A 24,149-nucleotide genomic window follows, 5' to 3' on the forward strand; every position below is an offset into this window, starting at 1 on the left:
GTTTCACTTGGGCACTTTGTTTTCCTCATGGATCTGTTTTCCTCAGCTAAGGGCCAGCAGGCCTCTCATCTTTACAAAGACCATACAGCAGTGAGTGACATAGCACAAATGGTCAATGAGAAACTTTTTGTTTTGTTTTGTTTTGTTTTATACAGATAACCACTTCGGAAAATGAAGATCCCATGTAGGAACATGCCATCTTTACTGAGATTCCTAGGTACTATCACAGGCGAAATAGTATCACAGAAAATTAGTAAGAAAGAAATTCTGAACTGGTTAACAAGAAGGTATAATAAGATGCTACTCAGAAGAGGAGAGCTCAGACATGCCAAGGATTTACAACAATCATACTAGACAGAATACCTAAACACTTTACTCTTAATCTGAAAACTTGCAAATGAGTTATAGTCCAATAGTTATTGATGGAAGCAAGTAAAAATTATTGATTTGAAAGATAAAGTAATTTATTCACAACTAAAAAAGGACAATATCCCTCCAATTTTTATTTGATATTAATACCTCATTCAGCCCTGATGAAAATAGTGAAAAAAAAAAAGAACAATAAAAATAGACTTGTATCTGATGCTATGGTATCAGTTAGGAAAGGGTAGTTTTGGAATATCACAGAATCACAGAATCACAGAATTTCTAGGTTGGAAGAGACCTCAAGATCTTCGAGTCCAACCTCTAACCTAACACTAACAGTCCCCACTAAACCCTATCCCTAAGCTCTACATCTATATGTGGAGACATATTTTGCTCTTTGTGGTTTTGTTCTTATAGCTTTTTCTATAAGACCTTTTTGTTTTTCTCAATAAGAAAAAGACTCGATAAAATATTGATAGTTTTCATTGAAACAATATGATCAGCTTTACTTCTGTGATGATAAAAGGAGCCCATCTTGAGGAAGAAACAGATTAGCAGATATTCTATTCTTATCTCTCTAGATATGTATATACATACATAATCTGTTGTGAGATGGGTGTTTTTCACCATATAGTTGCCAAGTATCAGCTTGCCAATTTATTATTGTTTTGACTTTGCAAATCTAAGGCATAAAAATTGAAAAGGATCTTGTGCATCACTAATGCGTACCTTGCTAACTGCTGATGACATTTACCAACATTATTGATATTGATACTTAGGCAATAAATAAATATTTCATCATTTTCTGATGCATGAGATTCTACAGCTTCAAACCTCATGCTGCCAAGAACACTTTCTGTCTTGTCATCACATTGAACATCAGATCACTTTTTGGCTTCTTGTCAAAGACGTGGTAAAAAATCACTAAGAAACTCCATTGACTGCAGCCTTCCTTGCAGAGGGTTTAAGGCCTCTGCCAAACATGCAGAAACTAAGAATATCCATGCATATGGACATGAAAAATTCCCTTAAAACATTTCAGAGTTGGTTCACATTCTTTCATAATGTTTCTGTCCATCTCATAAACTTTCCTTTTTATTTCAAATTTTCCTTTTTATTTCAAAAAAAAAAATAAAATAATGATTGGAGCAATACAGGCATAGTTATTGTGCACACTGTGTTGTTACTGACCCTTTTATTTACATGAGAGCTAGAAATAAGTACTTGTTTGATGAAACTTTTCATTAACTTTCATTCTTTTTTACTTCATTTCTCTGAATTTGTAGTATTTTAAATACAAATAAAGGTGGTGGTACATTGACAACTTCCGGATTTGTTCTGCAGCTGTTAGATGGAGGGAGATAACATATTAGAGAAAAGGTAAAGAGGAAATTGTGGAGGAAAAGCAAAGAAGGAGGTGAAAGGATAAGAGGATAAAGTGAAGGAGATAAGGCGTGTATCCCTTTCTTGTGAATTTGCCTGATTCCAGAACTCTGCAGTGAGGGTGCCCAGAAGTCCATGCCAACCCAGAGATGAGTGCTGTGATTTCCTTGGTGTGAGATGAATTCTGGGGATCACATAGGAAAGGAGAAAATCCTGTCCTGTGTAGTCCTATCCTATTTTCAGTGACAAAACAGTATTAATCAGCCTTCATTTGTGTATTATTTATATGGCTTTATATATTACAGTCATATCTCATATTTGTTTATATATGTAAATATAAATATATGCATGTGTATATAGTCATAATTCTTATGATGTTTGCTGGGAATATCATGCTTAAAGGAGTATGGTTCTTTATATGACTACATGAACTACATCCTACTGTGCTTCAAAACGTGGTAGAAATAAGAATCTAGACCACAAAAATCTGATGTCCTCAAAACCATTCCTTCAGAAACATGCACGTGGTTTGCTGAGAAAGTACAAGAGAAAGATTTGGGAGATAGTAGGTGTGAAAAAAATACTTTTTTGAATGTTAATGTTCTTTGTTTTCCCCCTAGGGGATATGCCATTGGCATAAGGCTGATCGACGATTTTTTAGCTCGTTCATCTGTGAAACGGTGTCGCAGTTATTCTGAAACCGCAGACATGATTGCACAGGTAAATAAGATTTACATTCTGTAGAACTTTGTCACCTTCAATGGTCTTAGCTTTTCCCTCCTCCTCCATCAATTTGTTCCAGAACAGTTATCTGCATTTCTTGCTATATCATGGTTGTCTTAACAACAACAACAAAAAAGCTGTTCTCCACAACCAAACCCATGCTTCCTTTGTGTGAAATATAGCCTTTTCCTTATTTACATTCTCACATCAATCAGTAGCTCGTACAGGTTCTCCTTGAGAGGAAATACCAGTTCCTAAAACACCAAAACATAGCATAAAAATGTGATGCTTAATGAGATGAGAATCTTGCAGTTGGTTTTGATAAACCCACAATGGCAAGTTTAAAATAAAGAATCATCAGAAACACAGAACTGCTTCACATGGGTAATAGTTTTGTATCTGAGTTGAGGACACACACAACAAAGTGAGAGCTGTGAAAGGGTGCTGACCCTTGATCTAAACTTAAAGTCATTTAACTTCAAATTAAAGTCATAACTTCAAATTATTCATTAAATAACTTCAAATTATTACCCCCCCCCCTTTTTTTTTATTATTTTCTAGGAACGTAAATGGCTTAAGTATCTCATGCAGATTCTTAAAATTTGGTATTATTCCTGCCATCTGAACTCTCTTCAGCATTTCCTTATTATCTCAGACATTTTTTAACCTTGGAATGGTAATACTAGGAAGAAACTGCAGGATTTTCTGCAAAAGCAAGACTCAGCAACGGAAGAGAAGTAACTTAAGAAAGGAAAATGAGAAACATTTCTCTCACTCTCCACCAATCTAACAATAAACCAAAAGAAAAAATAATAATTGTGGGTACTTCCTCCCTTTTTGATGGAAAAATTCCTTTTGAGTAGTCTTTTGCAATACTGCCAGCAAATAAATATCTAGGAGAAAATTTAGTAGCAATAATGAAGTTCTAAAGACATAGCTTTGACCCCAGGGGCAACTCTATGGAAAACTTGAAGAGAAATCCATAGGACGTCTAGCCCTTCTAGACAGCAGAGACACTGTAAAGGAGGTGGTAGTTCATGGATATGAAGTTGGCTCAGACTGATACCCGCTCAGATCATTGTGAATGATTCATTTTGTCCTTAATGATTTTCATCTATGAAATGTTGTCAGTGAAGATATGCCTGAGCTTTCCCAATGGTAAAAATTAACCGCACTTTATAACAAAGAACTCTTTTCTAGGTGGTCATTTGCTCTAAGTGCAGAGATTAAGGAATCAGTTAATACACCAGAGGTTTGTTTAGAGGGGATTGTTTTAGAAGACAAAAGTATGTCTGGCATACTTTTTGAGAATTACTTAAGAATTACCAGCAGCATCAGATAAATATGATGTTGACTACAGAGCTGGGAAACACTAGGCTGTTTGTACAGTCTATACAGTATAAACACCAGCCTGTCAATACTAAGGCAGCAGTGTATGCTAGTAGCACAGGCATATCTTATGTCTAAGTGATTCTGGCTGGTACCAGGTAATGTGTGATCCTGCTCACATTCGTCACACCATGTCAGAAATACTTAAGTTACATCTAACTGAAGTGGTGGGACAGAAGTAATATTATCATTCCAAAATACTTGTCTATGATGGCTGTCATAGAAATAAAGGGCCTCTCTGCATTTCCTGTTGCAAGTATAGCTATAAAGTAATTCACTGCCCATGCACACATGTAAAAGACACACACACCATAATCTACCAAAGTTTCAAGCAGAAACCAGTTACATTACAAAAAGCTAGTCATATTCAGCTAGCTCATAAAAGAGTAGAAACTACATTTTGTGCTGAAGCAAAGCGTGCTTTGGAGTCTCAAATCAGAATAATGTATAACAAAACCTGTTCTTAGCAGGAGCTGGTGCAGGGTAGAGGATCCACTGGTGGTACTGAGGTCAGCTGAACGGAAAACATAAGGGAAGCAGCATTTCAATCACTGTGTTAAAACGTGCTGTCTCATTAGAAGAATGATACCAGGCTGCAAAAACACCTTGCTGTTCTATTTCATGTTCTTCTTCAGATAGCGTATGTTCTTTGTTTTCTCTGCATTTTCATATATATGCCAGATTTCTGGTTTGCAGAGTCTTGAATTTCCTCGTAGTTTCCTTATATACAGTTGCTGTAGTATAGCTGAACCATCGTTGTCCAGTACAGGAAATGCAACAACAAAATACAGTGAGAAGTTAACCATCCAAATAAGAAAAAAGATACCATTTCCCTTTTTATACAGGCTGGACATCAAAATACACTTACTGAGAGAAATCATGTTACTCAGAAAGATTGGAAAAGACTTTAAAGCAGAAAGTCTCTTGAAAATTCTGTTTTCAGCAAACTAAAAGAGGAGTTCTGTGGAAGTATATTCTTTCTGAGACAAAATATGATATGGAAAATGTTTTCATGTGCCTTTGCCAAGCATCTGTGAAGCAATCTTCAAGACCATTTGTCTGATGCATATGCCTATGAAATATATGCAAAATGACCCAGGGAGTAACTGCAAATACAATGTTGAAGTTGCTGGTTCAAAATTACACAACTTTTTACATGACCTCTTTAACTCTTCAGTAGCAGTGTTCTCAACAAGGAGAAAAAAAAAAAAAGTTTAAATACTTCATTGCACTAACTCTTAAACAGAAATCTGTTTGAAAATGACTGTGTAGAGTAAGACCGGTTAAAAGGTTAAAATAATTAAGACAGTTAAGCAGCTAAAGTAGTTAAAGCCAACCATCTTGTACACATAGCTGTTATCCTGCAGTCCTTTGGAAAAAGACGAAGTGCAAAGACGAAGTCTGCAAGGTCATGCTGTGGGTGTTTGCTGGAGAATATTTCGGTGTAAATGGAAAGAGATGAAGCAAAGGAAAAAGCAGGAGTATAAAGCCAGCTTGCTATACTGAGAAATAAATAGTGGAGGAAAGCTGTACGTAAGGCAGTCATTTCTGTGATCCAGTGACTCAGACTGCGGAGCCTGGGGTTTACTGCTAGTTTACATGGGACTGAAGGAGGGCCAACACAGTTTGGTGATGAGCCAGAGCCCTTCTACGCTGAGTTCCCATGGTGTCCCCTGACTCTGTGTGTTCATGCTGTGACTTTGCGTGGTTACAGTAGGGACAGAATGAAAAAAGACAAAACAGGCCATGTAAAACAGGCTTTCTGCTAACTGGCAAAGTGGTATAAGAGAATGGAAACCATCTGAGAACAAAGCTCAGCTGAAGAAATATCATCCAACACTGGATTCAGTGTTTGGGTCAGGGTATAACTGAGAACTACTTTTCATACAATCAGAAAATCATATGAAACAAGGCTGATAATTTTACACTATAGACCTGAAAAAATCAAAGTCTTACTTCAGTCCCTCCTCAAAAGATTCCAAGCATCACTGATCTGATTAAAAAAAAAAAAAAAAAGATGCAAAAAATAAACCAAAGAACTCAACATTTATATCTATTCTTAGATCTTCTGGTATCCTAGACCTAGAAGCTTTCATAGCACAATGCCATCATGCCCCAGGAGGCGTATGTGTGTGATACAGATGGCAGCAGCCGGACAATACCCATGAAAGTCTGACAGAAGCTGACAGAGTTCACAAAGCTGGTAAATGTTGTTTTACAGATCTCACCAGTGAGCAGGAAATGCAGATTGCTGTGCTAAGTGGCAAGCAGTAAACTGAAACATGAAATGCTGCACTGTAAAGAGTAAAGGAAAGTTTGTGAGTACATGGGATAAAGAATGCATGACAAGGCCTTTGAAGTATTTTATTCTTCCCAAACACTGACTGTGGAAAAGTACTAAGAATTAAAAATATGCCAGCAAAAAAGTTATTTTGGCTGCCCTCCCCCTTCTAAGTAGATGAAGTAATCTCCTTGATTAATCTTCTTGTTATATCATCTGATTTTATAGTTTTATTTTTTTTAACAGTGTCAGTTACTTTGCACCATTACTTGTATATACAACATTCTGTAGAGTTGTATATACTACCGGGAACTCTTCACTACAGGGACTGATAAGTTAGTGGATTCCCAACTGTTTCAGTAGTTGTAGAATGCATCTGATCACTGTCAAAATGTCACCGAATTTTAGTCTTGCTGCTGGAGAAACAAAGGCTGCTGGATGAGAATCTGAAAAACACGTTTTTATTTGTTTAGTGCAGAGATTTCTTGTTTGACATTAAGCAACACATAATCTCATAAAACAGCAAGTCACATTTTCAAAAGAAAGACAGCTGTGCTTTTTTGCTTTTTATGGGTTCATTTTAATGGCTGGCTATGTATGTGTCTAAGCAGATATTCTTTTTTTATTCCATTTCATAAAAGTAGCAATGAGGCAAATTTATGGATGCAAGTTTCAAAATGGTTCATTCGTTTTAATTCCCTCTTTTTTGGAGTCCTGAAGAAAGATCGAAAGGTTTTTGTTTTACCCTCAGAGAAGTTGTACATGGTAGTTTTAAAGGAATTTCTCTCCAGTCATAAGCTGGTTTCCAAAAAACAATTTCATTTCTTATCTATTCAATGAATAATTTATGTATGTACTTAAATTACTTACGAGAGTGAGCCCTTTTAACAATTTGCACTTTATAGCTTTTCAATGTTGCCTTAATTTGGTGCTCTATTGCACTGCAAGCTGGCTACTGGTTTTGCATAGTTTCCTTGCAAGTTCTCTTTTACACCGGAAATTTTAACAATAGGATTTTGAAAGATTCGTCATAACATAATGCAAAACACAGATGAAATTAAATCAAAAGCACATGAGGGCCTAGCACATTTAACCAGTTACTGTCTTGTAAGAAAGACCTGGAGTTTGACAGAGGGGCAGATGTGTACAAGGAGTGTTAAAAGTACTTAGTTGAGAAAACTGGTTTCTCGCTGAGGGGAAGAAATAAGTAAACTGAGGTAAAGAACATGGAGTAGAATTGAACAGACATTACTTGTTTATTTGTTCATTCTATTTGATTGGCATCAGAGTTAATGCAAAATCTGTTTCCTAAGAGAAAATGTTGATTCCTTTTTTTTCTTTTGATCACTTTGTTTTGGATTGTGTTGAAAATGAGCTGCTGTGGTAGCTACTGAACTTTAATTCATGGACAATGCTGATACAAAACAGCTTTTATAATAGCTGCTTGAGGGACAGAGTTAAATTTGCCAAAATCAGATTCTAGCTGAAAAAAATAGGGTCAAGCTGGTTTTTATTTCTGTCTGTTTTGATAGAAGTATTCCAGGAACCGCATGGCAATTGCATTAAATCACAGACATTTTGGAAAGACAACACAGTTAGAATAACACAGCCCTGGGAACAAGCATCAGCAAGGGCTGAGGCGCCTATCAGGCACATACTGCAGCACTCAGCAGCTGCTCTTCAAGGTAAAGACTAGGCTGTGAGGCACAAGGAAAAGGGGGTACAGGAGAAACAGCTCCCTGTAGCTGGCTGGGCAGAAATGCCAGCTCTGTTTCACGCCATGGGGCCAGTGAGTGCAGCCTGTGCCCCAGCAGCCCAGTCTGGAGGACTGGTAGCCACAACCAGCACCTCCTGGTGCTCTCACCAGTCATCTGGTAAGGGGGAGGAGAAGACAGTAGATCCCAGTTTTGTCATTCCATGAGAAATAAGAAGGCCAGGCTGGGAAGCACTCACACTTCATATGTTTCTGACTACTCAGATGCAGAGCTTTGAGCACTCCCTGGAAGAAGAAAATGTTGCTGAAGCAAGGTGAGAGGTGGCACCTCTCAGTCCTCCTACCTTTTGTTTTTCTGCCACATACACTTTTACCTTTGTTTCCCAGCTGTTATAGGACAGTGAAGTCCTCATCCTTACATCAGCCCATTTGTTCCCCATACCTATTGATGATCTCCTTAACCTACTTAGTGTCCTCCCTTTTGCATCCCAAGTTGCTTTGGTTTTCTGTGGTACCAGTGAGGAGGGAGGTGTAGAGATAAGGCAAAGGAAGTAAAGTAGTAGCCCTGGATTTATTTTCAGTAGGTGTGGGGTAGAAACCTGCATGGGCTGGAAGGTGTTTAGTCTTTCCTTATAAACTGCATGTGATAAACATTCTCACCTTCTGCATCAATGCTTAATAAAATGTATCTGAATGGCTGAGCCTCTCGGGTCAGCCTGAAGCCTCTGTGTTTTGGCTAATTTGTCGCAGAACACATCTATTGCTCTTGGAGCTTGGGCAGAACCCAGAGCTTCCTCCTTCATTGACTGGCTACTTACTGTTGCCATTCTCCATACAAACATGTGCTGGAAACCAGACAAAAGCACTCCTGTTCCTGCCTGGGAGTCGTGTAGTTGTAGAGATGCACGTGTAAATGGATGAAGCAGTGTGGAGATGGCAGTACCATATACCCAGCACTGCAAGTAGTAGCTCCTTCTGGGAAGCGACCAAAAAACACTTTTAGTAGGGATTTAATTTAGGAATTGTACTTTATTATTTTAATAAATATTCTGGCAAGTAGAAAACTGATTATATGAATGTCAGAAGAAAATAGGTAAAGACAGCAAATCAAAGGGAATGTGAAATTGTTACACAGACAAAGATTAGGTTATAATCATTTTTCTGGTTGGGATCAGAAGATCCATGATATGGGCTTTTACAAAGAACATCCTTCCAGTCTGTTGTAATCACACAGCCCGTTGTGTTCAGAGCTTCCCACATACTCTGGCCATTTGCTACCATGAACTTAGCAAAGTGAAATGCTGCAGTTCTGTGACCACCTGCAGGTCTGACTTACTGGTGTCAGACATGCCTGCTGTTGGAGCTTTTATGCTGGCAATGTTGCCTCTCTGCTTTCAGCTGCAACAGGTACATTTAGGCATACAACACGGTCCATGTCTGCTGCAAAGTGGGGCAGCCGGGATAAAAAGCAATATAATATTTGCTCAAAGACCACAAAATCTTCTAAACACACAGAAAAAATAAATAAATAACTCTAAGCAGATAGTGGAAATAGCTCTTGGATTTTGTGTTTTTAAAACATAATGGTCTGTAAATGCAGATAGTTGTGATGTTGTTAGTTAGTCTTTTTTTTTTTTTTCTTTCTTTTTTTTTTTCTGTCTTTTTTTTTTCTTTTTGAAAAGACCCAGGCAAAGTATACCGTTTTTTTGATAAGAGTCTGATTCAACCTGTGCAAAAATATGATTCTTTGCAGGCTCAGGGAGATTGGCAGAAAAATGCTGCATAAAAGCCTACCCAGTCACCCCGGGGAAAGAAACTTGGCAGAAACTTTGTGCCTCTTTTACACAGTGTTTGCAGAGGCTCAGGCAACCTGTGCGAGAGCCACGTGGTGAACTCCACGTGCGTGAGCTGAAGCAGAGGGCTCAGAGGTGAGAGGCCTTTAGGTAGGGGCTGTGCTGCCACCCCACCTGCCTGGCCTGCTAGCCCCTCTTCTCCAGACACATTCTACATTCCCTAAGACACTAAAAAAAAGCAAAATCAGCCCTCTGCAAAAATATTTTCTTGTCTTAAAATGTGAAGTTTTCTTCTAGGGTCTCTATTGTATGCTGGCTGCAGGCCTGGTAAAAGCAATGCGAGGCAGCTCTGCGGGCTGCAGCCAGCATCTGAAATATGCTCCAGGGAGGAGCTTCGTACCAGTACAATGGGAAGCCTCCCAGGTTCTCCGTGGGAGAAGATAATGGCAAGTAGTCTCTAGAGACAAAATATGCATTTTAATGTGCATTTTAGTTATTGTAACAAAGCTTAGGCAGCTACTCTAGTTCTGTTTGAAAATACTATTATTATTATTATTTTTAACAAAGACATACACGTAGAAAAGTGAAACCATTTGGGAATCTCAAGTTATTGGTACCCAACACTTTGACTGCAAAATTTGTCCAAGAAATTACGTGACACCTCATTGTCAAGTGAGGTTGCTCCTCCATGTCTCAGAAAGGCATCTCAGGGACAAGAAGGCCAGGGCTGAACAATGAGGCCATCCATGGCATTTTAGGTGCAACAGGAGATCAAAGACATTGGGATGCATTCAGTGACCGAGTACCTTGGTACCACATAAAAAAAAAATAAAAAAATAATTAAAAAAAATCACTGTGCCTGGAAGAGCATGGAAGCAATACCTTTACTTTCTGTGGACTGTCAGAAAGACACACATCTATTATTTTATGCATACATTTTGAATAGTATTACCTTATGACAGTCTTTTGATTTACATAGTACAGGTGTGCTATAAGGCCTTTTACATAGGGTATTGTTTAAAACCTCCCATAAGTCATTATTCAATCCTCTTGGCTTTTGACCTGGAGCCAGTAACATTAGCAGAGCATGAGCCTGAAGTGCCAGTGAGGACTACAGTCTTTTCACTGTTGTGCAGAAGTAATTAAAAAAGACATAAATATAAAACTGGGAGGGAATGTGATCAAGAAGAAAGAGACCATTATGAAAAAATATAGATGAAATCAGCTGGAGGTATGCTATATTAGCAAGATATAAAAAGGCTGAAAATATATATGTGATCTATGGTATTTCCCTTCTGTCTACAAAGTCTAGTGTTGTCTCTCTTTCCTCATTGATTTCTTTCTGGCCTTCTTCAACTAGCCTGTGAATTGTGCTGTAATGCTGTTGGCTACTGCTGAAAGAATAGAGCTGGGAAGCATCTTCCCATGCCTGAAAAGCTGGCAGGGGAATAACCTCCGGTTTCTTGTTCTCAAAAAAGCACTTCAGGTTTCGCTCGCTCAGCTTGGTGGCATACAGCTGGAAAGTCTGCTCCAGTTGCTCCTTCTCCTTCTCGGCATACACCTTCCAGAACATCAGCTGGAGGTGGCTGACTTTTGACTGGCAGCTGGCACAGCAAGTGGTTAGCAGGGAGAGAAGGGCCATAGTCACTATCACACACCAGCCTAAAATCTGGGGGGAAAAAAAAAAGGAACAGGTGTCAGGTTAAAGTGGCCCAAGTAGAAATGCTATTTAAATCAAGTGTCCAACAGTGACTGCTGTTTGTACAAAGGGCCTGCTGCTCCTCTGGGGGACCTACTCCAGACATCACTTTCCAGTTTTCATTTGGTGCCTGCCATTAGTCTTAATGGGCCTGACACATCTGGACCAAAGGGAGGGAGATGAAGTCAGGGTCAAATAATGTTATGACTGTATAGTGTAACTGTAAAAAGATTGGACCTGAGAGCAGAAGTAGTGTCTTGATAATTTAAAGATGATTTGATGAGAATTTATTGAAAAAATCTAATGGTCCAGCATGTAGTATATTGAAATTGCTGAATTCTGTCACATAGAGGGAAAAGTGCACAAGTCGAATAAGATTTCATGATCACTAGTTGGTATAAGGGTTTCTATTTCCTGAAAGCATTCATAGAACACAGCAAGAATTAGACTTAAGACACAGTTATGAATTGTGAGCAACTATCAACCTTGATCAACCTGTGAGCAAGGGCTGAGAGTAGAAAAATGTGCTAGCAATTGTTTTTGTAGGATGTTCTCCTTTAAGGGGATCAGGGGTATGAATGCAAATTATTCATGCTAAGTACTGCTGATCTAGCCAACAGCTTTACTCACCTACTCCACTGCAATGTGGACATAAAAAAATGAAATGAAATACAATGATTTTTATTTATTTATTTATTTATTTATTTATTTTTCAAATGGGGGAAAAAAATCCAGTGTGGAAAGGATCTTTTAGGTTTCAGAAACCCATATGAATTAGAACTGATTTGGTAGGGATGATACAGGGAGCCTGCCTCATGTAAACACTTGCAGTGATGTTGGAAAAATAATGGCCAGTAAAAGTCTGTGTTTAGCTGATGGAACTATAGAAAGTTTTCTCAGGGAAATATGTGAAACCAGGAAGCCTAACAAACAATTGTTTTTAGGAACTGCTATGGAAGAACAGTTTCATGTTCTTTCATATTCTGGTCACTTTGTACTGATGATATCTGTGGGTATTTGAGATATTGCTCTTTTTAGCAGCTTTTCACTCTTTTACAGCTTAGAGAATGAACTTATGTATTCCCATGCTATTCCCACTCTGAGCCTTTGGTCTATTTCTTTCTTCATTATTTCCTTCTTCACTATTTCCTATACATAAAACCTTAAGTCTTAGAACTATTTGTTGCTTCTTTCTAAATCTCTCAATTAAATTGCCTTGCCTGCACTGCAGTCTTTGTCTGCATTCCAGTCCTATTCGCCTGAGGACTTGAAAATAAAACCAGGTCTTGGGTAGGAAACAGTTCCAGATGGACACAATTGTCTGGCAAAAACTTGCTGGCTCCACAGAATGTTTCTTCTTCCTGCGCTTTGCTGACAATCATCTTTCCATCATTTTCTGTAGCACTTTTTCTTTTTTCTTTTTTTCCTATGTTTTGATTTTTTTTTGTCTTAAAATTTATTTACATTACAAGGCAACAAACAGAACTGTAACACAAATATAGTAAAATGTTATCATTTTATCTTAGCCTTGCATATTCTGGTTTTATTTTAGTGTTTCTTCCTTCCTTCCTCCAAGAAGAACAAAAACATGCTCTCCTCTGGCATCATATACTTAAGAAATGCAAATAGAAACAAGTTAAATAAATAATGCATCACAAATCTGATTTCCCAGTATTTTCTCACTGCTACTTATGCAACATTTTTTTACAGTGTCAATAGTAGAAAAAAAAAAAAAAAGAAAGAAACTGTGGTATGGATTTTTAGTTGAACAGACCCCTCTGGGTGACATCTGTTAATCTGGCTTCCTAAACAACTGAATAATGTTTTTCTCTTCAGAGCTCTCTTCTTTCAGAAAAATAGCTTTAAGTTACCTGGCCTTACTGATCCTGACTTCAGTGGGACCCCCCAGGAAACAAGTCATGGCTCAAGCTGAACGAAGAGATTGATTATTGTATTTGGCAGGACTGCATCATGCCAAAACTTGGTTTATGTGGAACCAACAGTTTTATTTTTGCACCTTCCACAGCAAGTAGTACAAACTCTACGATCCTCTTTATTTGTTTCTCTTACCTGTGACTGTGCCTGAAGAGTTAGCTTGAGTTCCTCGCTCTCTGAAAAGGGCATGGTGCTTTTGCCACAGGCCACCTTGTGCAGCTCCTCAAAACACTTCACAGATTTGTTGCGGCAAATGGCATCTAAGTAGGCAGGATTTTTCAAGCCACTCATGGCACATTCATAAAAAGTCCCATTGAGCAAAGCCACAGAAAGCCACATCACTGGTGCTACCAGAGCATTTAAAGTGATCTGTCCAAAGATGTAGAAGAAATGGCAGATATTCCCTTTGGGGAATATTTTTCTGGGGTTCACCCAGCAACCTGTGAAGAGCTTCCAGGTCTTGCTGTTCAAGAAATATCCAATGACCAGCAAAACAAAAGCTGGGGAGAAGAGAAATACTAAACCATACCTGAAGTTTTCATTGCTGCAGGGACATCTGAAAGCAACAAGAGAAAATACACGTTCACTTCCCAGAGTCAGCAGAGCCATAAAACTGTAACCAATAGCAGTTCTCCGGTTTATAAAGAATTTCAGGATTGTTTGGAAACCATCCATGTCCGATGATACTCCCTGAAGAGGTAAAAATCAAAACACTTGTATCTTCAGCTGTAGGAGTCTGTAGCCGTGTATTAGGGGAGGGCTCTTCAAGGGAAGCACAGCCTGCTGCCAGCCTGGCTGCTTCAGCGCTGTCTAGATCCTGTAATGATGTCACTGTCTGTACAAATGCACACACATGGGGACCCCTCTGCGAGCAGGGCAGAGGAAAAGCACACAATGCCCTGTTATCAAATACATTTGCAGTCTCGGCAGTCTTATTCTTTTTTTTTTTTTTTTTTGGCTGTAAATAGAAAGCAGAGTAAATGCACACACTCACCAGTTGCAGGAGTTCCTGAGCTGTGATTATCAAAGTTGCCAGCAATGTAGGGAAGGACCTAATATGGAGCTAATGGTCCCAGGGGAGCGTGACGCCACTGAAAGCACAAGTTATAACAATAAGACTGTTTTGTATGGTGCTGTAAGCAGAGGAACATCAAGAACAGAATAAGCAGCCTTACACTGTACTTCTCTGGAGTAACACATAGCTCCAGATTTCTTTCTCTGGCTCCAGCTGAGTGCAGAAGAGACAAATCTAGTTTAGTCTCAAGCCGTTCTGCCCCTTAGCCCTATTTACCTTGAGCAAAGCTAATCTGCAGGATGGTGCATCCTATAATTTATTCTCTAGATTCAAATGGCAGAGTTTCATATAATTATAGGATGGCTTGGGTTGGAAGGGACCTTAAAGATAATCCAGTTCCAACCCCCCTGCCATAGGCAGGGACACCTCCCACCAGACCAGGTTGCCCAGGGCCTCATCCATCCTGGCCTTGAGCACCTCCAGGGATGGGGCATCCACAGCTTCTCTGGGCAGCCTGTGCCAGGGCCTCACCACCCTCTGAGTGAAGAATTTCCTCCTAACGTCTAATCTCAGTCTCTCCTCTTTTAGTTTAAAACCACCCCACCTTGTACTACCATTGTCTGCCTGAACAAAAAGTTGTTCTCCATCTTTTTAATGTCACCTTTAAGTAATTGAAAAGCTGCAATAACTTGAACCTGGAGCCTTCTCTTCTCCAGACTGAATATCCCCAACTCTCTCAGCCTGTCTTTGTAGGAGAGGTGCTCCTGCCCTTTGATCAACTTCATAGCACTCCTATGGACCTGCTCTAACAGCCTCACATCCCACATTGTGCTGGGGGCCCCAGACCTGGATGCAGCACTCCAAGTGGGGCTTCACAAGGGCAGAGTAGCGGAGGACAATCCCTTCCTTCGACCTGCTGGCCACTCCTGTGTTGATGCAGCCTGGGATGCAGTTGGCCTTCTGGGCTACAAGCACACGCTGCTGATTCATGTCAAGCTTTTCATGCACCAGAAGCCCCAGGTCCTTCTCTGCAGGGCTGCTCTCCATGAGTTCTTCTCCCAGTCTGCACTCATGTCCGGATTGCCCCAACCCAGGTGCAGCACCTTGCAGCTGGACTTTTTGAACCTCATTAGGTTCACATGGGCCCACTTTTCAAGCTTGTCCAGGTCCCTTAGGATGGCACCCCTTCCTCCTCGTGTGTTGACTACAGCACTCAACTTGGTTTCCTCCTTTTGCAGGTTGCTTTCAAGATGTACCTTGGGGTCACCCCCAGTGTGAGCTGCAGTAGTGCTGCAGGTAATGAATTCTCCTTAATCCTGGACAAAAACCCATTGGTGGACTTTGTGGAGGAGCTGCCAGCGGAACGAGCATCACTTTGCTATTGCAACCTTCTCTGTGGGGTGATTCGAGGTGCCTTGGAAATGGTAAGGAAGTGCACATCTGTTTTCTCTGCTCTTTGCTAATGAGCAGAGACACAGGAAAGCAACACCACTTGCTCAGATAACTGAAGTAAGCTTAGTAGTGTTCAGCCCCCCTTTCTGATTAAATGTCTATATTGGCATAGGAAGGGCCAGGCTGATCCTGGATGCCAAGAAGCACACAGCTTGGCTCACTGAGCTCAGTCTCAGCTGCGCTCCTTTGGTGGCTGATGGAGCTGGGGAGTCAGCTAACACAAAGCAGCCAGAGCCAAGGGGTCATGCTGCACTTCTCATTTGATCCTTGATCCTGTATCATTTTCCTGCATAGACGTTACAGTAATAGCCATCCCCGTTTCTTTCCAAATGTATGAAGACAAATAAAGCATATTCGGATCACAACAACACAACTGCAGATCAGGCGAAAGAAAGAATCATGTAATGTTAAAACCCAAACATCAGAAGCGTATCAGATGGCATTCCAAATTTAATTTCTCAGAAATTTAAGTTCTCAGAACAAAGCAAAACACTGGAATCATGATTAACACATTATTCAAATTCCAGTGTACATAACCTTCCTTTTTATTAACTTAGTTTGGAAAGATATTCTTAAAATTCTAGAAATCTGTTTCTTATGAAGCCTGTGAAAGAGGGTCCCCTTGTGGTGAGGGATAAGAAGATTGTTACACTGGAGGGAAAAAAAAAAAAAAAAAAAAAAAAAAAAAAAAAAAAAAAAAAAAAAAGGAGTATTTCTTTGCTTAGCTAATCAAACCTGCTTCTTTCCAGGTTCACTTAGCAGCAGAAGTGACCTTCCTGCAGGACAGGCTGAAGGGCGATGCCGTGACAGAAATAGGAATTACATTTTTAAGGAAGGCTGAAGACAGAAAGCACAGAAGAAATAAATGAAAGAAATAAATGAAAGAAATATTGGGGGAAACTTTTGCTAAGTGATGTTGTGCACCTTTTGCTTCTGAAGATAACGTAGAGGGTAAAAATGTTTCCTTGAGTCAGCTGCACCACTCAGATGTTGGAAGGGTGAAGAGAGCTGGGAAGCAAACAAAAGGGCAGAGCAGGGGGAAAGCTATCTTACTTATCATGACACAGGTATTGATACTAAAGATCAAAGTGGCCTTGCCCTTTCTTCTCACATAACCATGCTCTTGAGCTCACTGGAAGTTTTACCTCAGTATTTAGTGCATGCCTGATACAAAATATTCAATCAGACAGCCTGCTATTTTCAGCTAAACATGACTATCTATTTCCATCTTGTTTGTTGGTGATTAAAAGCATGGCTGGTAAGAGATGCTTTATTTCCCTGTCTGATTGGGGTTCAGAATAATAAATCCTTTTGCTGTGACTACCAGATGTGGTTTCTCACTGTGAAGTGTATGCTTAGGTATGTGATGATTTGCCACTCACAGTTCTTTACACGAGGAATCCTTCTGCCTCTGATACCCAACAGACATGCAATTTGTCTGGTGCGGGATATAGTGTGTTAGGGCTGTTTCCTCTGGGCTGGGGTGCCTTGTGTGTGCATCAGGCAATCATGGCAGTGCTGGTGTTGCTCCAAACTTTAGCTTTTGTGCCATTCCCACATTGGTCAGCTCTACAGGAGCACTGATCCTCTGACCACACTGAAAAAAAGCATAGCATATTTGATATATAACCACCGTGGATCTGTACTTCAGTTAAGGAAACTTCAATAAAAGGTCAGTGATTGCCATACAACCAACTTGCTGGTCAGTGTGTGTGTTCTTACATGACCTTTGTCAACATCTTCCTCTTGGCAATGGACTTCTGTTATCACAACATGACAGAATTAGAGAAACACCATCCTCACAGGCACTTGGGTTACAGGAAAGGTTTAATGCTGTCTGGTGTAATGAAAGAAACCTGGGTATAGGTGGGAGAAAAGCCCAGGTCCCAAATCCTCATGCAGTGCCCTACCTACAGAGCCAGCTCACTGCAGAGCTTTAAGAGAACAATTTTACGCAGAGTAAAAATTAAGCTTTTCATTACTCACCCTTGGGCTCAGCCCAGTGTGTGGTAATTGCTACAAATAACAAGTTACAGCATGTAACAACATGTTATAATGCACAACAAGTTCTCTAATTGCTTTTTGTAAAAATTGATCTTAAAGTTATCATGGAGTTTGCCTGATTTCACTGCCTGTGCAGGAGCCCTCAGCAGGTTTTCTCTGGTTGTGCCCAAGCTCTTTGTGACGGACACTTGGCAACTCTGTCTGCCCACAGAGGTGCTTTCCAAGGCAATGACCATTTTTCCTCTCTCTAGCAACATCCTGCCAACGGAATATTCTCTGTTTGTAATTATCTGCAGAGTGAATAGCCTGTGCCGTCCTTCTTTTGTGGAATAATATTCTCTTAAACCTCTGTTGCATTAGACTTACACACAGGTGCATACCCCTTCCTTCTGTGCCAAACGTTTGTGGTGATATTTGGTGTAGGACTCCAAAGCTGCTGCTTTCTATATTTCAGAATAAACAGCCCAATGAAACCTCTTCTGTTATTTAGACTTGATAAGGTTTGTAAGATAAATTTCCACAGTCCAAATGAACATATAGCAGAAACGCCTGAGCCAGTCAAGCCAGCCCAGATCTGAGATTGAGCCTGGAGATAATGTGATACTGCCAGACTAAATTGGGTGCAGTTCATACTCATTTCACCTCATTCTGGTGAAATCAGGCATCTGGTCCTGCGGCATTTCCTCCTCTTGGCTCCCCACTGCCTTCCCTTGTGCTGGGTAGGCATGCTTGATGTACACACATTGTTCTGCTTTGTTTTTTGCATTTTCATCCCACACTGGATCACCTTGTCTATTGTATTCCAAAGAATCACAGAATCACAGAATTGTAGGGGTTGGAAGGGACCTCAAGAGATCATCAGGTCCAACCCCCATGCCAATGCACGTTCCCTAGAGCAGGTTGCCCAGGTAGATGTACAGATGGGCCTTGAATATCTCCAGAGAAAGAGACTCCACAACCTCCCTGGGCAGCCTGTTCCAGTGCTCCGTCACCCTCACCGTGAAGAAGTTATTTTGCACGTTGGTGCGGAACTTTCTGTGATCCATTCTGTGGACATTGCCCCTTGTCCTGTCCCCACAGACCACTGAGAAGAGGTTCGCCAAATCCCTCTGTTTCCCACACTTCAGGTAAACGTTGTAAACATTGATAAGGTCCCCTCTCCGTCTTCCCTTCTCGAGGCTGAACAGGCCCAGGTCTCTCAGCCTTTCCTCATAGGGAAGATGTTCCAGGCCCCTTGTCATCTAAGGAGCATAAGAAGGAGCAAGCAAATTCTAAGCAGTATGTCAACAGAAAGTGGTGGTGAAACAACACCCATCCATCACAGCCCACATTTCAGAGAGCATTCACCTCTGTGTAGAGAGTGACCACAAAGCCCCTCCACTTTTTTCCAAACATCATCTTCCTGTACATGAGCTCTGAGATGTCAGTGGTAATTTTTCCATCAATGTCAGGCAAGCACAAGCTCACCATTTCAGCTTTTGGACATCTCTCCAGACACATGAAGAAGGTCTAAAGTTCCCTGCTGAAGGGGAAGAAAGTGATCAGCAACGTGACACACTTCTGTCCATGGCAGAGCAGAGTGGTATCATGCTACAGTTGTTTATGAAAACAGGAGGAAGTTAAAGAGGAGACATTCTTAGAAAAATGGTAACAAACAATAGGAAAAACAGTGACACAAATTACATTACCATTAGTTGCTGACATTAGCTGACCTGTAGATGTACAGATTTTACTTGTCTTATTTAGGAAGATATTTTCAGAAGGTTATTTCTCAGTGTTTCTTGCTAGTGTATACATTTCTTTTGGAGCTGGCTGATGGAGCCCCCAGAAGTGCACTAAGGTTTCCATTTGAAATTTCTTTTCATTTCCTTCATAAGTACACAGAGAAGATATGAGTATTAAATAAATATGAGGAAAAATCAAAAATTCAAATATGACTGTATATGAAAACATTACATAAATATCTTCTCATATCCTTACACACGGGTAGAATTTTTCTCCTCCCCCTAAAAGTAATTTTATGTTTAACACATAGACTGCACTGGCAGACTTGAAGACATGAAGAAGACCTTCTGAAGCCTTTGGTCTTTCATTTTAATGAGAAGTACTGGCTCTACCTCTTCCCTGGAAAGTCAAACCAGCTTTGGTAATGGGACCCTGGCAGTTGTGGTTGTGAGTAGGAAGTGGCAAAAGCCGACTCAGATACAGCTGACAGGATTAACACAAATTCTGTTGGTGTTTTCACTGCAGGTTCTCATCAGAAAATGAAATAAACATGGTTTTATTTTTAAATCAGATGCTTTATATACATATATATATATATATATGTGTGTGTGTGTGTGTGTGTGTGTGTTTTATTTTAAACCAGATACTTTTGGTCTATCCTGAGTTATTTTATGTGTCTTTATGGTAAAGCCTGGCCCCACTGAGTCAAGGACCATTTTGGTGCTGAATTCAGTGGAGCCAGGACATTGTTTCCTTCCAATTTATGACATCCCAGAGCAGATTTATTGTTTTCTAGATGTCAGCGAACAAATGAACTCTGTAATAGGAGAGGTAAAGTGGGACATTTTAAACTGAACTGTGCTTCCTGGAGGCACAAATAACAATCTGGACACCTGTAACACTCTTAACATCAGGTTCCTTGGAAGAAAAAGAGCCACTGATTAAAGTGCGGTGAACACAGGATTAGATCCTCTTTTCCTTTTACATGTCGTATATTCAACTTTGAGTTAGAATGAAGCCACCAAATCTAGTTTTGTTCATCTAATTTAAATGGCCACTTTCCTGCTTCCTCATTTGAAAATGGCTGTAACAAGCAACATTATGGGATTTCTCTCTATCTTGCTGAATAGTTTCCAAGTTAGAGTTTTCTTTCTACAAAGAGAAGGTTTTCTCACAGTATTTGTTTTCTCACAGTATGTGGAACTGCAGATTTATAACTTCCTTAAATGTGCGGCTGTAAGTATAAGCTTCACCTACACTGTCATATTATTAACAAACCTAACTCCTCAAGCCATGTAAATTTGCACTTGGCCTCTATTCTGGATCGAATTAGACTATTTGGTGGATACATCCAGGGGTAGCTTAGGTACTGTTGACATGGCCAGAAATCTATGTGTAGTATTATGCATTAAAAGTACATAATATTTATTTTTTGTCAGATAAAATAGAAATGAATACAAATGGAATATAAATTGGAAGTTATGCACACTTTATTTTTTTCCACAGAAAACTTTTAGAATAACAGGAAATGAATAGTAGAAGAAGGCCTGCTGTAAAAGGTACTCAAGATCAGACAGTGGTAAAGAAAATCCATCAGAGTGAAAGCTTTTATTTTCACTGTTATCTAAAACTAGACACACAGGAGTAAAATGGCTGGAATTTATTTATTTATTTATTTACTTATTTATTTATTAGCAAATATTTTAGTCTAGAGCTTGTTTTAAGCTCTACTGAAATATTTATTGTCAAGTCAAGTGATATCTAATAAACTAAACTAAACTTATGGTCAAAATTTCAATTCCTTTTTGTCTCTGTGTTACTGACAGGTACAAAAGTTTGGTTTTGTCACTCCAGCTGCCAAATTCTCATAAGGCATTTGGAAATAATTTGACATAGTACACATTGACATCTTTGCTGTGGATCCTTGTTATTTTACATGACTCTTTCTTAATGAACATCAACATATGAAAACTCCCATTGTGAACCATGTATTTATTTAAACGAACCTAAACAAAAGTATAGTTGATTTAAAAAATAAATCTCCTGAGGTTTACATGCAATATCTACATACTGATTTCAGTAAGAGCTCAGAATAAGACTCTTTTTATATTAGTAGGTTTAAAAGATTACCAGTGTTACAAAGAGTATGTTTCATCAAAATCCAGATTCAATTCCATGTGCTTCATCCACAAATGCTAAAACATTGTGAATCTGATCTGTTCCACTGGATGTCTTGCCTCTGTTTGTGTTCACATACTTGTGTATCATGCTGTAATGCTGCTCTTCTGTATTGAAGCCATATGGGAATGAAATATTTTGCCAGTCTTCATTGCTGGGAGTACAAAATGGTGTTGGGTCAGCAGGTTCAAAAAATAAGTGAACGTTTCTTTCTGCCAGCTTGGCTGCATGGTCTTTAGCTTTGATTTCAAAGACCTCTTGTTCCTTTTTCAAGTAAATTTTCCAGAACTTCAGCTGAAAGTGGCTAACTGGGGAGCAATAGTAGTTTAAACACATTGAAATGAATGCCACAGTCATGATGATGGCAATCAGCAACCATCCTGCCACCTTGGAAAAGAAATAGGTAGGTTAACAGTGTTTTTACATGGTCCTATGTAAGGGTATAGAACATAACATTGAATCAGACATGGAAACCGTATGTTTTGTAGGCATAACATTTGACTATTAAATACAGGAATCATTCCTGGTTTGTACAGGGTTTTATCATACCTAGAATGTTTGGTTCTTAATTTTGCTGAAAGTAGGTCAGGTATAAAAAATAATGTACATTAATCACAATGATCTCATGTGTCTTCCATATTTGTTTGACTTGTTTGCTTCTTTTAATTTTCATTGAAATATCAGTAACAGTCCGTCTTCCTTGATTTTACTCCTTTCTTACACTATCAGAATTCAACTATATAAAATTTGCCCCTTTCCAGTCTTTCTCTTGGAGACTTCACAAGCTAAATATTTAGCAAATTTAAACACTGTGTGTGTGTGTGTGTGTGTGTGTGTGATTATCTCTTATAAATCTAACCAGCTGTACAAATAACCAGCCAAATCACTAACCATGTTTCCCTGAGAAAAAGTGATGAAAAATGGGTTATTTCATGGAGCTAATGAGAAGACCAAACAAACAGAAACAAAACTGTAGTGCTGCCAAAATGCTTTAGATTCATTTCACTGCAAATGAAAAAAAATCCACTTGCGAGTGCTACTGATTTTTTGATCATGCATTTTTCTTTCAGCGCTACAATAAAACTGTAGTGCTGTAATAAAATAATAATACTGTAGTAAGGTAGATATATTTTGAAAGCTATTCACGTAGACTACAAGTGTGAATTTAATAACAGGTCCAAGCTCTGAGGTTTGTAGTCGAACCAGCCATCTATTGCTTCACTCGCCAGTTCTCTTTTGCAATGAGACATTGGCTTTCTCTCAGCTAATGCATACTTACAACAGTTTGAGATATTTAGAGGGGTAAAAGTGGAAAAGGAGATGAGATTGTGCCAACTCTAATCTAAATGAGAAAAAAAAAAAAAAGCAGCCGTGGAAAGTTCTCTGCCTAGCTCTGGAAAAGGTTTTGCAAGTGCCTTTGCCAAGAAATTGTTATGGAAACATGCTAAAACAGAAGCTAGCACAAACAGCCACTTGTTACCTTTCTGTTAGTATTTTTGACCAGCGAATTTTTGCTAATAGTGTACTTTTGCTAGTCAGTGTGAGAGATAAGGGCTCTTGCAGTCCCCTGCAGGCACCAGTGTGTGTGAAGAGAGTGGGGCTGGGGTCCATCAGGGAAGAGCATAGCAGAGAGGCTTTACCTGGGACTGGGCTTGAAGGCTGTGAAATTCACCTATCTTCTTGGACAACTCCTCGTCACAGGGTATTTTCTCCAGCGATGCGTTGCAGTACTCTTTGATGTCCTTGCACACCAGCTTTCTGATGAAGCTGCTCCCGCTTGCTGCGCACACATAGAAGCTGGCACTGAGCAGGGCCACCGCGATCCAGGTGAAGGGGGCCACCAAGGCACTGGCTGTCACTGGCACCAGCACTCTGAGAAAGTATCCACAGGAGTCACAGCTGCACTGGTTCTTTGAAGAGCATCTGCCCGTCACCAAAAGCCAAACCCTGGTGTTTAGCATGTAGCCGAGCAGGAAGAGGAAAAAGGCTGGCGCTATGAGGAAGGCACAGCCATACAAGGTGTTCCAGGAATTGCAAGGACACTTGAAGACCACAGAGGAGAAGATATATTCACTGGCAGCTGTCAGCAGGGACACTGTGCTGTAACCCAGAATCTTCTGGTGGCGGATACAAAAATCTATCACAGTGCGTAACTTTTTCATTTTCTGCTGCAGACTCTAGTGGTCTCCCTGTGTTTCGAGGATAGTGAAATCTCAGTCAGGAAAGAAAAAGCAAAAGTGTCTTCAATGTCCGACAGCTTATAAAAGCCCACAGAGCTTTCACTTTCTGTTGGTAAAGCTGAATCAGGAAGTCATTGAAGAAACCCTTTAGGGGGAACAGAAGAGCATGAACTCGCTGCACAGTGTGACAGTCAAGTGGATACCCCAGTGGAAGCCCACCCCAATAATCAGCATCAAAACAGAAAAGTCTGTCTTTGTTTCTATAAAAATAGTTTTATATTTGTCCAGACATGCCTGCATTACAACTAGCAA

The 24,149-nt window shown here is 39.8% G+C and overlaps 3 protein-coding genes across 4 annotated transcripts in view; 1 reads left to right on the forward strand and 2 right to left on the reverse strand.

Moving 5' to 3' along the window:
• TRAPPC3L (trafficking protein particle complex subunit 3L) overlaps window positions 1-17,407 on the forward strand; it is a 29,879-nt gene extending 12,472 nt beyond the window's left edge. For both annotated transcript variants that reach the window (XM_068677663.1, XM_068677662.1), the window contains 3 exons: window positions 2,370-2,469; window positions 15,537-15,722; window positions 16,500-17,407. In XM_068677663.1, the coding sequence (XP_068533764.1) occupies window positions 2,370-2,469; window positions 15,537-15,722; window positions 16,500-16,619 (406 nt within the window). In that variant the 3' untranslated portion in view covers window positions 16,620-17,407. The remainder of the gene's footprint in view (window positions 1-2,369; window positions 2,470-15,536; window positions 15,723-16,499) is intronic.
• CALHM5 (calcium homeostasis modulator family member 5) lies at window positions 8,866-19,263 on the reverse strand. The gene is made up of 4 exons (XM_068677656.1): window positions 19,102-19,263; window positions 14,278-14,374; window positions 13,419-13,973; window positions 8,866-11,318 (listed from the first exon to the last, which is right to left on the reverse strand). The coding sequence occupies exons 3-4, from the start codon at window positions 13,956-13,958 to the stop codon at window positions 10,929-10,931; spliced, it is 930 nt and encodes a 309-aa protein (XP_068533757.1). The 5' UTR covers window positions 13,959-13,973; window positions 14,278-14,374; window positions 19,102-19,263; the 3' UTR covers window positions 8,866-10,928.
• A 1,931-nt stretch (window positions 19,264-21,194) lies between these two features.
• On the reverse strand, window positions 21,195-23,819 carry LOC137853036 (calcium homeostasis modulator protein 6-like). The gene is made up of 2 exons (XM_068675112.1): window positions 23,298-23,819; window positions 21,195-22,044 (listed from the first exon to the last, which is right to left on the reverse strand). The coding sequence occupies exons 1-2, from the start codon at window positions 23,817-23,819 to the stop codon at window positions 21,634-21,636; spliced, it is 933 nt and encodes a 310-aa protein (XP_068531213.1). The 3' UTR covers window positions 21,195-21,633.
• Window positions 23,820-24,149: the final 330 nt, after the last annotated feature.

Source organism: Anas acuta, chromosome 3 (assembly GCF_963932015.1).
Source record: "Anas acuta chromosome 3, bAnaAcu1.1, whole genome shotgun sequence".
NCBI classification, from domain to species: Eukaryota; Metazoa; Chordata; class Aves; order Anseriformes; family Anatidae; genus Anas; species Anas acuta.